This window comes from Montipora foliosa, chromosome 12 (genome assembly GCF_036669935.1).
Source record: "Montipora foliosa isolate CH-2021 chromosome 12, ASM3666993v2, whole genome shotgun sequence".
Classification (NCBI taxonomy): Eukaryota; Metazoa; Cnidaria; class Anthozoa; order Scleractinia; family Acroporidae; genus Montipora; species Montipora foliosa.
In genome coordinates, this window is record NC_090880.1 from 11,995,547 (window position 1) to 12,008,046 (window position 12,500).

Below are 12,500 nucleotides of genomic sequence, written 5' to 3' on the forward strand. Positions count from 1 at the left end.
TTGTTGTGGGAAACAAGCAAGATCTTCCGAGAGCCTTGAAGGCGAACGAGCTTGCTCAAAAGCTTTCTCTGTTGCAGCATAAAGCGAATCCATGACATGTTCAAGAAGCATGCGCAAAGAATGGTGAAGGCATTTACGAAGCTATGCACAAATTGAGCGATATGGTGAAAGAATTTGAAAAAAGCTCAAGAAGGTACTGAAGATTTCACATTGAACTGTTGTAATCTACTAATACCCTTAACTACAACTTTTGGCAAATATTTTATCATTTTGAAAACCGTATGCATGAATAAAAATTTTGTAACATGGTGACGACCTTTTGACTTAGGCCTGTTTCAAGTTTCACTCGCAGGTCAAATTCTCCAATGGGTTCGGCACTACACTGGCTCGACGTTTTCGCTTAGCCGGAGCGTTACGGTATTCGTTTCATTTTAATCAACAATTAAATCGTCTGGCTATTCGCAAATAAATCGTACAGATGCAGCAGACTCACGGAAAATTTCCATTGGTGTTAAGAGTTAACTGAGGGCTGGCTCCAGCAGAGATAACTCCGACCAGCACGAGTAGTTTCAAACTGAGCCAAAGTTACTTTACTTTCTTTTAACTTTTCTTACAAATTGCCGATCATTTTGTATTCCCACTTTTATTGTTTGAATGAACGACAAACACATGTTTTATATAGACTTTCGAATTTTTCCTCAGAATGTTTCCTGGTTATTTTTGCATAGGTATTTCTGTTTGGCCTGGGCTGTTTAAATGCCAAATTTGCAAATGTGCTTTTTTATCAAGTATTCCTATTCTTTACTTTTTTTTTTATAAGGAATTAGTATTTGCCTCTGCTGCTGGTAGAAGTTTGTGGCATTTTGTCCATTCACACGTCAGCAGTTCAGTATTTCTTATACTAGTAGTACTAAATGTAATTTTATTAAAACAAGTCTTGTAGTGAGCTTGTAGTGGCTCAAGCATTTTCTCTCGAGTGTTCACATATATATTTTTAGATTCTTGCACTTGCGCGGAAAGAAAATGGGATGGGGGAGGGGTGGAAATTCTGGAACTCTCTCTTAAAGTCATTTGCCCAGCCCTAAACCCATTGAAAGGTATATTCTCCATCCAAAACTGCAAAGCAAGAGAACCACTTACAACTGGTAACCTTACGACGTTATCGTAAAGACGGTAAGCTTATACCTCAAACGCCGGTTGTTAAAATTATTTTAGCATCGTGTTTACGTGAAACGGCAAGCGGGAGACTGCTACAAGTCGTAAAAGTAAGAAAATTTTCCCTTACTCCGTTTCGTCGAAGAAGGAACGTATATGTTGTGGTTTAAATTTTTTATATTTGATTTTTTTTCAAAGCAGTTATTTTTTTTTTCAAACCAGTTTAAATTTCTTAAACTGTTTTTTTTTTTAAATCAACTGTCTCAAAAAGAGATTCTTCTTTTTTTGAAGGTGTAGTTAAGAAAGCTGGGACTTGGTTTTTTTAGGGGGTTAAAAAAAAATAGACATTTTTCCCTCCCTTCTACTCACTTACCCCTCCCTGGTGTTCTCCATCACCTCCATCCTATCTCCCCCCCCCCCCCCAAAAAAAAATACTACTCCCTCTACACAACGCTACCAACAGAAATTGCACATTTCTCAAGACCTTTCTGTATACTCAGCAGACTGGGCAACATTTGATCTTGAACTCCGTACCTCTGAATCTGCCGTCTTCTCCTAAAGGTGAAATGAACAATAATTTTGGAATTTTTCCTATTTGCCTTTTAAATGTGTACCAAGACCAAAACAACCATTGTAACTCAAAATCATAACGAAATTGTCCAATCTGAGCATATAAAACAGAAATACAACTAAGAGTACGGAAATATCCGAGGAACTCACAAAAACGTTCCTGAAATGGCCACTCATAGAAGAGGAGGAATGGAAACTAGCTAACATTACTGTTACCACAGATGGCCCAGAGTCGAAAGGTAAACAATTATAGGGATTTGTATAGAAATCTCGATAACTATGGTTGCCCATTCGTTTCAAATTACGACAGGGTATACGCGGGTTTTTCTGCCGCGTATACTTTTTTAAATACGATACGTATGGGCTTTGAGCCCATGTATACGACCATTAAGATCGCGTATATGCGCGTTTTAAATGGCCAAACATACGCTTCCTAAAAAAACCCATATATACTGATGCTAAAATGTGCTTATATGCGCAAAAACAGACAATGCAAATGAGAAGCTCAAGGCATCACGGTGGCGAACATTTAAGTGCAAATCGCATAATTATCACTTACCCAGCGTGGTTCCGGGACACGCTAAATATAGCGCCCACTTCGCATGCGGGAGGTACCGAGATCGACACTCGGATTTTTCACAGGCAGCCTGTTGTATTGTTACCAAGTTTAATCATGTCATGTCTGCGAGTCTTTCCTTGGAATGAAGAGCAGTTTATCTGCTGTAAACTTCTAAACAAGGTCTCTATTGGTTCAACGATGGGAACTCCTGTTCACCTAGTGAGAGTGAAATCACTGGGACATTCACGGCAAGTGACAGCAAAGGAGGCTCACGGAGGAATGAGCTCCACCTGATGATTTTTTCAGGAAACTTGGAATCCTCCATTTTTTAAAGCTGTTAATGTTGACCCGAAAAACGCCCGTAATCAACTCTACAGCTGAATGAAAATCGCTTTCAAGGCAAAGACCTCACACATAGACTCGCTTTGACGAAGGTGACGAAGTGATCTTCTGATTGGCCCCTTAGTCATGGCCAACCTTTCGGTTAACAGCCGAATGCGCTAACCGATTGCGCCACAGAGACAGGTCTGACGGGACAAACTCCTACTCAACCTTGACCACGACTATGCGATGAACCTTCTAAATTTCTGCGGCCATTTTTTCTTGTCCTTTTCAGACACGAAAGTAGCAGTGTCGAGAAAAAGAACAACCAGTCCAGAACGTGTTGTTAACGATCCTTTGATTTGCTTCGTTATTTCCAACAGCTGTCGACAAAACAACCAGCCCACAACGTCTTTGAAGAAATTTTTAACGTTCCTTTGATTTTTTTGCACTAGTGGTAACCCTTGAGAGCATTTATTCCGCGCACTTACACTCCAGTATCTTAATGTTCCATTTCACGGTGACAACTCTATTCCGCAAGAATCTTCGAGTTTCACACAGACCAAAGACAAAGAAACTTTAAAAGCAAGCCTGATTTTAAATACGCTTTTTGCAATGCCTGAAGTTCCTTATTCTTGAAAGAAAAGCCTTACATCAGAAGGGTGCATTTGTGAAATTTGGATCACTTGAGAGCACAGTGATCCTTTTTAATTTCATACTCCTTAACATTCCACAACTTTTTAACCACATATATAGTCGTGCTTGTTTTCGTAGTGTAGTAGTTATCACGTCCGCCTCACACGCGGAAGGTCGCAGGTTCAAGTCCTGCCGAAAACAAAATGCATTTTTGAGGAACCTATACCTGAAGCTAAACGACCACGACTCCAGGTTTCTCATTTTGAAGACTGCTACACCATGTTTATTCCAGCCCAACAACCTGCAGTCCCGCAATCTCCAAAGACCATTGATCATATGTTGTCAAGTCCAAGAAAATGCACTTTCCTTTTGTCCGTCTGGGTCTGTGCATCGGTACCTGTTAAACGCGAATTGCCTCAACTCAGCTACTTCACTCACGTGGTGATTAACAATGAGACAATTTAGACATAGAACACCACATTAGGACAAATGGTAGGGTTTCTTTTCAACTCTCGCTCAAGTAATTTTCTAAAAAGTTGCAACAAGATGGCCGCGGACGGACAGCTAGTTTGTAGTTCTGATGATGATCACGACTCACTGCCAAAAAGCGAGTCTTGTTCGCTTGAACCTGAGGCCTGTGAACTGGAATATCTTAGTCTTTCATGTAAAGCAGTTGTTCAAGTTTTAATTTTTAATTATTAACTTAACTGATGATTCTCCGTGTCTAAATAAAGATTTACGCCTGGTGGCAATACGAAACAATTCAAAAGTTCCAACGGTAATGTAATAATAAACTGGTATAGCAAGAAACAACAAACCCTGAACTTTCAGGGACGCGATGGCCCTGGTCTAAAGGACAAACTAGTGGAATTAGTACGAACGAAGCCGGGAACTTTAACGGATTTACAAGCCCCAGAACCTTTGGTATCAATCGAGCAAACAATGCAGCCATCATTATCGTAGGAAGCCAACAGTTGTCACCTAAATGGTGGAACATCGATCGACGACGAGAGCTCGCCAAATTGTCCTCAACAGCGACCAAATTCAGAAATTGTGAGCGACATTGAGGGTTTAAAACTTGATTTATTGATACTTCAAAAAACAGTTGAAGAAAATTCAAAGCTTTTGTCCATTATTAATACCAAACATCAAGATTAAAATGCTTCTTGTTCCGAACTACTTGATTACAAGAAGAGGTGCGTAACGTTATTATCCTCTCTTTCTAAAAAAGACAATGCAATCAAAGATTTGGAAGAAAGATGTTTGACCTTTGAGAGCCGCCTTTTGTCTTTAGAACAACAGAATGAATCCCTTAGGTTTGCACTAACCATCATTATGCAAGAAAAGAGAGATGCTGAAAACAAAGAACCAAAGTCAAGCGAATGCTGGATCCATGTGGATGAGAAGCGAGGCAACAACGGAAATCGTGAACGTAGCCAGAAGACAGTACGCCCTGATATCACCGAAACTCGAAACAGTTTTGAGTCCCTTCGTCGAATTAATGAAGCGCAAGTGGATGTGAGAAATGAGAATAACCGTACTGCAAATAACGATGATAGAAGCTTCAGAAGACCCTCGTGCCGGCCTATCGATGTTACAACACAAAGGACTAATCAATCTGTATCAACCAAGTCGACAACAAAGCGCCATCAAGCGCGACCTAATCGTCAAAAGAAAGTTATGATTGCCGGGGATTCTGTTCTCAAGCACCTCCAAGGCCATAAAATGTCTAGAAATTCGAGAGTTAAGATATCCTCCTTTCCGGGATGCACAAGGGAAGACATGCATGATTTTATAAAGCCACTCCTACGAAAGAATCCAGACGAGATCATACTTCATGTGGGGACTAATAGCCTAAGATCCTGCGACACCCCTCGTGCTTGTGCTGATGAAATAATCGACCTGGCCACGATGGTTAGCTGTGAATCTCCAGCAAAGATTGCGTTATCAAGTCTTGTGTGTAGATCTGACGATGAAGCCTTGGCTTGCAAAATAGCTGAAGTGAACAGAATCCTCGAAGATTGCTGCAATCGGAAGAGCTGGGGATTTGTTGATCATTCAAACATTTCTACCTCGAATCACTTAAATCGTAGCGGCCTTCATTTAAACAAGTCTGGGACCTCTCGTCTTGCACAGAATCTTATAAATTATTTACGTTTAGATTAGGACATTGCTGTCTGGGAATCCGATTCGACTGATGACCGTCCACGCGAAAACTGGGGTAAGTTCAACTGTTCTAGTATTTTTGGCCGAGGTTTGATCATCGCCTCCCTTAATATTAACAGTTTGCCCTCTCACATTGACGAACTTAGAGTTTTCATGCATGATTCCAAAATTGATATTTTGTCAATTAACGAGACTAAACTAGACTCAACCGTTCATGATAGTGATACCTGGTTTCGAAATAGTTAGAAAAGACCGTAGAGTTAATGGAAGGAAAGGGGGGCGGTGTTTGTATCTATTTGCGCACAAATCTTAACTATCGAATACGTGATGATTTGATTAATGATGACCTCGAGTGCTTTATTGTCGAAATTAGTAAGCCACGAAGTTCAGTATTCCTGGTCGGCACCTGGTATCGACCTCCAAACTCTTCGCCTGAACGTTTCAATGAATTCGAAAATGTAATTGACAAAATTGACGCTGAAAGTAAGGAACTATATATACTTGGTGATGTTAACTGCAATTTATTGCCAGAGGCTTCTGCTCATATTTCCTCTCATCTAACAAACATTTTTGACATTTATGGTCTTAGTCAGTCAATCACTGAGCCAACACGCGTCACTCTTGTCTCTAAGACACTTATTGATTTATGTATCACCAACTCCCCAGAGAAAGTTTCAAATTCAGGTGTCATTCACCTTGGGATTAGTGATCACTCTCTTGTATTTATGACGCGCAAAGTCCATCATGACCGTTTTTGCCCGCGAACGATTGAAATGAGGCAATTTAAACACTTTGAAAAGAACAAGTTCTTAAATGATCTGGAACAAATGCCGTGGTCGAATGTTGATCTGTGTTCTGATCCAAATGGCTTGTGGCATGAATGGAAACAAATGTTTGTTAGTTGCATGGACAAACACGCACCACGCAAACTAAAAAGAATTAGTAAAAAGTGGGCTCCGTGGATTACTAAAGAGTTATTGAATAAAATACATAGAAGAGATTTAATTAAAAAGAAAGCAATTTCATCGAATGATCATGACATGTGGGAGCAATTTAAACGTGCTAGAAACCAAGCAAATAATGCAATTAAACAAGCAAAGAAGCGCTACTTTTCTGATAACTTGAAAGTTAGCAAAGGGAATCCGCGCAAAACATGGAAACTCATTAACGAGTTAACCTCACGTAACACTAGCAAGTCGACGAATATCTTAGAAATCCAAGTTGACAACAGAACAATAAGCAGTCCTGGCGACATGGCGGAAGCTTTTAATGATCATTTCACAAATATTGGCCAAGTGCTAGCCCAAGAGGTTCCTGCTGCAGAGTTTACTCTGCACTGATAAAGCATTTCATCTAAAAACTCCTAGTCTTGACGTTGTTTTTAACCTATTGAGGAATATTGATGAAAAGAAAGCCACTGGCCTCGATATGATCCCAAGTAAGTTGTTAAAAATGGCTGCTAGTATTGTTACTCCATCGCTGACCGTCATATATACAAAGTCAATTATCACTGGGATTTATCCAACAGAATGGAAAATGGCCAGGGTAACTCCGGTGTTTAAAAAGGGTGAAAAATCGGACCTCAACAATTATCGTCCAATTTCCGCTATTCCGGTTGTCTCGAAGGTTTTTGAAAAAATTGTTTACGATTAACTGTACCAATACCTAAATGACAATCAATTGTTATCAAGTTGTCAGTCGGGCTTTCGCTCCTTACATAGCACCCTGACGGCCTTGCTTGAGGCGACAAATAGCTGGTCTGTTAACATTGACAACGGCTTCCTGAACGGAGTAGTCTTCATTGACCTTAAAAAAGCTTTCGACACAATTGATCACGAAATTATTTTACGTAAATTGTCTTACTTTGGTGCTGACCAGGCAACTGCTAAGTTGTTTCAGTCATACCTAAGTAATCGGACCCAAAGGTGTAATGTAAATGGAAATCTGTTTACTGCCAGCACTGTTACATGTGGCGTGCCGCAGGGTAGCATCCTGGGTCCCTTGCTTTTTTTGATGTACATTAACGATCTCCCTAACTGCCTGCGGGTTGCTGCGCCGAGAATGTTTGCTGATGACACCAGTATAACCTTATCTGCAAAAACGGTAGGCGATCTTAATCTAGCAGTGACTTCTGAACTTAACAATCTTACCTGTTGGCTGAGAGCCAACAAATTAAGTTTAAATGTGGCCAAAACTGAGCTAATGATAATCGGATCTAGGCAGAGATTGAATACCCAATGTGAGGAGATTAATATAAGTATCGATGACAGGACGATCAAGAGAGTTGACCATATTAAATCTCTGGGTCTTACCATTGATGCACAACTCTCTTGGTCTAAACAAGTTGACGAGATAAGCAAGAAAGTCTCTTCAGCCATTGGTGCATTGAAACGTGTACAACCTTTTATTCCGAGGGATGTTGCAGTTCAAATTTATAATGCTTTAATATTACCACATTTTGATTACTGCAGCCCGGTTTGGGATGGTATGAGTGGCTGTTTGAGTGATAAATTACAAAAATTACAAAATCGCGCTGCCAGAGTAATTACGCAATCACCTTTTGATAAGAGCTTAAACCTCCTTCTCGCGATGCTTAGGTGGGAAAAGCTGTCTCTTCGTCGTAAAAAGCAGAAAGCTTTAATTATGTATAAAACATTAAATGAACTTGCCCCATACTATCTTCAATGTCTCTTCACTGAACGCCACGTTAATGATTATAACCTAAGAAATCTGGAAGGAAAGCTTTCGCTGCCCAAGCCAAATACTAATTACTTAAAACGAAGTTTTTGCTACAGAGGGGCCTGTTTGTGGAACAACTTGCCCCAAGATTTAAAAAGCGTTTGTTCTATTGGGCAGTTTAAACGGGGTATTAAGAAAGTATCTGAGATATCGGAGTTCCACACGGCAATCATGTAAAGCAGTTGTTCAAGTTTTAATTTTTAATTATTAACTTAACTGATGATTCTCCGTGTCTAAATAAAGATTTACATTACATTATATTACATTACATTACAACACAAGTGGGCGTGACGGTAGCTTTCCCTGCACGGCCTGTTGCTCTAGTGGCATGATTCTCGCTTTGGGTGCGGGAGGTCCCGGGTTCGACTCCCGGACAGGCCCTTTTATACAGCAATGTTTATAGATCAAGAACTTGCCGTCAGTATCACGCCCCAACATACGGCACACTCTTCTTTCGCCATTGGAGGTCAACGTATCAAATTTAATCATGAATTGGAAAGCTTGGCAAATTCGTCTCACCCCTGCGCATGATTAGCACATTAATGCCACAAACGTGTCACACCAGACCTCCCGCTGTTGTTCAAGTTAAAAAGCTTGAAGCAAGCATAGGATGCTCGCATCTTGGTCGAGTTGTCTTCTAAACAACAGAGCTGAATGACATTAAACTCTCTTACTCATAAGATTTAAGGTTGACAAGTGGTCTTGTGACATTTCCATAGCTGGTCGCTCGTGTCACTTTTGTGCCTAATCCTAAGCTTTCTTCCGACCTGATGCTCTCTTCAATCATATATCTGATCACGGACGACGAGGTGTCGAGGCAAAAACAGACGATGCAAATGAGAAGCTCAAGGCATCGCGGTGGCAAACATTTAAGTGTAAATCGCATAATTATCACTTACCCAGCGTGGTTCCGGGAAACGGGGAATATAGCGCCCACTTCGCATGCGAGAGGTAGCGAGATCGACACCCGGATTTTCCACAGGCAGCCTGTTGTATTGTTACCAAGTTTAATCATGTCATGTCTGCGAGTCTTTCCTTGGAATGAAGGGAAGTTTATCCGCTGTAAACTTCTAAACAAGGTCTCTATTGGTTCAACGATGGGAACTCCTATTCACCTGGTGGCTGTGAAATCACTGGGACATTCATGGCAAGTGACAGAAAAGGAGCCTCACGGAGGAATGAGCTCCACCTGATGATTTTTTCAGGAAACTTGGAATCCTCCATTTTTTAAAGCTGTTAATGTTGACCCGAAAAACGCCCGTAATCAACTCTACAGATGAATGAAAATCGCTTTCAAGGCAACGACCTCACACATAGACTCGCTTTCACGAAGGTGACGAAGTGATCTTCCGATTGCCCCCTTAGTCATGGCCAACCTTGACTTGTTTGCCTACAGCTGGCCTAGGCCAATCAAAACTAAGCGTCCCTGGGTGGGCTTGAACCACCAACCTTTCGGTTAACAGCCGAATGCGCTAACCGATTGCGCCACAGAGACAGGTCTGAACGCTTGGCCGAGGACAAGATTGGATAAACTTCCACTCAATCTTGACCACGACTATGCGATGAGCCTTCTAAATTCCTGCGGCCATTTTTTCTTGTCCTTTTCAGACACGAAAGTAGCAGTGTCGAGAAAAAGAACAACCAGTCCAGAACGTGTTGTTAACGATCCTTTGATTTCCTTCTACTCATGCCTCACTTGCTTCGTTATTTCCAACAGCTGTCGACAAAACAACCAGCCCACAACGTCTTTAAAGAAAACTTTAAGGTTCCTTTGATTTTGTTGCACTAGTGGTAACCCTTGAGAGCATTTATTCCGTGAACTTACACTCCAGTATCTTAATGTTCCATTTCACGGTGACAACTCTATTCCGCAAGAATCTTCGAGTTTCACACACACCAAAGACAAAGAAACTTTAAAAGCAAGCCTGATTTTAAATACGCTTTTTGCAATGCCTGAAGTTCCTCATTCTTAAAAGAAAAGCCTTACATCACAAGGGTGCATTTGTGAAATTTGGATCACTCGAGAGCACAGTGATCCTTTTTAATTTCATACTCCTTAACATTCCACAATTTTCTTAACCACATATATAGTCATGCTTGTTTTCGTAGTGTAGTGGTTATCACGTCCGCCTCACACGCGGAAAGTCGCTGGTTCAAGTCCTGCCGAAAACAAAATGCATTTTTGAGGAGCCTATAGCTGAAGCTAAACGACCTAAAATCCAGGTTTTTTATTTTAAAGACTGCTACACCATGTTTATTCCAGCCCAACAACCTGCAGTCCCGCAATCTCCAAAGACCATTGATCATATGTTGTCAAGTCGAAGAAAATGCACTTTCCTTCTGTCCGTCTAAGTCTGTTCATCGGTACCTGTTAAACGCGAATTCCCTCAACTCAGCTACTTCACTCACGTGGTGATTAACAATGAGACAATTTAGACATAGAACACCACATTAGGACCAGTGGTAGGGTTTCTTTTCAACTCTCGCTCAAGTCGCTGTGGGTGCGAGAGGTCCCGAGTTCGACTCCCGGACAAGCCCTTTTATACAGCAATGTTTATAGATCAAGAACTTGCCGTCAGTATCACGCCCCAACATACGGCACACTCTTCTTTCGCCATTGGAGGTCAACTTATCAAAATTAATCATAAACTGGAAAGCTTGGCAAATTCGTCTCACCCCTGCGCATGATTAGCACATTCATGCCACAAACGTGTCACACCAGACCTCCCGCTTCTGTTCAAGTTAAAAAGCTTGAAGCAAGCATAGGATCCTCGCATCTTGGTCGAGTTGTCTTCTAAACCACAGAGCTGGATGACATTAAACTCTCTTACTCTTAAGATTTAACGTTGACAAGTGGTCTTGTGACATTTCCATAGCTGGTGGCTCGTGTCACTTTTGTGCCTAATCCCAAGCTTTCTTCCGACCTGATGGTCTCTTCAACAATATATCTGATCACGGACGACGAGGTGTCGCGGCAAAAACAGACGATGCAAATGAGAAGCTCAAGGAATCGCGGTGGCGAACATTTAAGTGCAAATCGCATAATTATCACTTACCCAGCGTGGTTCCGGGAAACGGGGAATATAGCGCCCACTTCGCATGCGGGAGGTACCGAGATCGACACCCGGATTTTCCACAGGCAGCCTGTTGTATTGTTACCAAGTTTAATCATGTCATGTCTGCGAGTCTTTCCTTGGAATGAAGAGCAGTTTATCCGCTGTAAACTTCTAAACAAGGTCTCTATTGGTTCAACGATGGGAACTCCTGTTCACCTGGTGACTGTGAAATCACTGGGACATTCACGGCAAGTGACAGAAAAGGAGCCTCACGGAGGAATGAGCACCACCTGCTGATTTTTTCAGGAAACTTGGAATCCTCCATTTTTTAAAGCTGTTAATGTTGACCCGAAAAACGCCCGTAATCAACTCTACAGATGAATGAAAATCGCTTTCAAGGCAAAGACCTCACCCATAAACTCGCTTTGACGAAGGTGACGAAGTGATCTTCCGATTGGCCCCTTAGTCATGGCCAACCTTGAGTTGTTTGCCTACAGCTGGCAAATGCCAATCAAAACTAAGCGTCCCTGGGTAGGCTTCAACCACCAACCTTTCGGTTAAGAGCCGAACGCGCTAACCGATTGCGCCACAGAGACAGGTATGAACGCTTGGCCGAGCACAAGATTGGATAAACTTCCTCTCAATCTTGACCACGACTATGCGATGAGCCTTCTAAATTCCTGCGGCCATTTTTTCTTGTCCTTTTCAGACACGAAAGTAGCACTGTCGAGAAAAAGAACAACCAAACCAGAACGTGTTGTTAACGATCCTTTGATTTCCTTCTACTCATGCCTCACTTGCTTCGTTATTTCCAACAGCTGTCCACAAAACAACCAGCCCACAACGTCTTTGAAGAAATTTTTAACCTTCCTTTGATTTTTTTGCACTAGTGGTAACCCTTGAGAGCATTTATTCCGTGCACTTACACTCCAGTATCTTAATGTTTAACTTCACGGTGACAACTCTATTTCGCAAGAATCTTCGAGTTTCACACACACCAAAGACAAAGAAACTTTAAAAGCAAGCCTGATTTTAAATACGCTTTTTGCAATGCCTGAAGTTCCTCATTCTTAAAGAAAAGCCCTACATCAGAAGAGTGCAGTTGTGAAATTTGGATCACTTGAGAGCACAGTGATCCTTTTTAATTTCATACTCCTTAACATTCCGCAAATAATTAACCGCTCACAAAGTCGTGCTTGTTTTCGTAGTGTAGTGGTTATCACGTCCGCCTCACACGCGGAAGGTCGCAGGTTCAAGTCCTGCCGAAAACAAAACGCATTTTTGAGGAACCTATACCT

The 12,500-nt window shown here is 41.5% G+C and overlaps 1 protein-coding gene, 6 non-coding genes and 1 pseudogene across 7 annotated transcripts; 6 read left to right on the plus strand and 2 right to left on the minus strand.

Annotated features, from left to right (window-relative positions):
* Nucleotides 1-200, plus strand: part of LOC137979448 (uncharacterized) — a 613-nt pseudogene extending 413 nt beyond the window's left edge.
* Nucleotides 201-3,369: 3,169 nt separating this feature from the next.
* Trnav-cac (transfer RNA valine (anticodon CAC)) lies at nucleotides 3,370-3,442 on the plus strand. The gene has a single exon. It is a non-coding gene; the product is annotated as a tRNA-Val (tRNA).
* A 2,228-nt stretch (nucleotides 3,443-5,670) lies between these two features.
* On the plus strand, nucleotides 5,671-6,747 carry LOC137980754 (uncharacterized). Its single transcript, XM_068828181.1, has one exon. The coding sequence runs from the start codon at nucleotides 5,671-5,673 to the stop codon at nucleotides 6,745-6,747; it is 1,077 nt and encodes a 358-aa protein (XP_068684282.1).
* Nucleotides 6,748-8,455: 1,708 nt separating this feature from the next.
* On the plus strand, nucleotides 8,456-8,527 carry Trnap-ugg (transfer RNA proline (anticodon UGG)). Its single transcript has one exon. It is a non-coding gene; the product is annotated as a tRNA-Pro (tRNA).
* Nucleotides 8,528-9,567: 1,040 nt separating this feature from the next.
* On the minus strand, nucleotides 9,568-9,641 carry Trnan-guu (transfer RNA asparagine (anticodon GUU)). Its single transcript has one exon. It is a non-coding gene; the product is annotated as a tRNA-Asn (tRNA).
* A 604-nt stretch (nucleotides 9,642-10,245) lies between these two features.
* On the plus strand, nucleotides 10,246-10,318 carry Trnav-cac (transfer RNA valine (anticodon CAC)). The gene has a single exon. It is a non-coding gene; the product is annotated as a tRNA-Val (tRNA).
* A 1,406-nt stretch (nucleotides 10,319-11,724) lies between these two features.
* Nucleotides 11,725-11,798, minus strand: Trnak-cuu (transfer RNA lysine (anticodon CUU)). Its single transcript has one exon. It is a non-coding gene; the product is annotated as a tRNA-Lys (tRNA).
* A 602-nt stretch (nucleotides 11,799-12,400) lies between these two features.
* Trnav-cac (transfer RNA valine (anticodon CAC)) lies at nucleotides 12,401-12,473 on the plus strand. Its single transcript has one exon. It is a non-coding gene; the product is annotated as a tRNA-Val (tRNA).
* The last annotated feature ends 27 nt before the right edge of the window (nucleotides 12,474-12,500 follow it).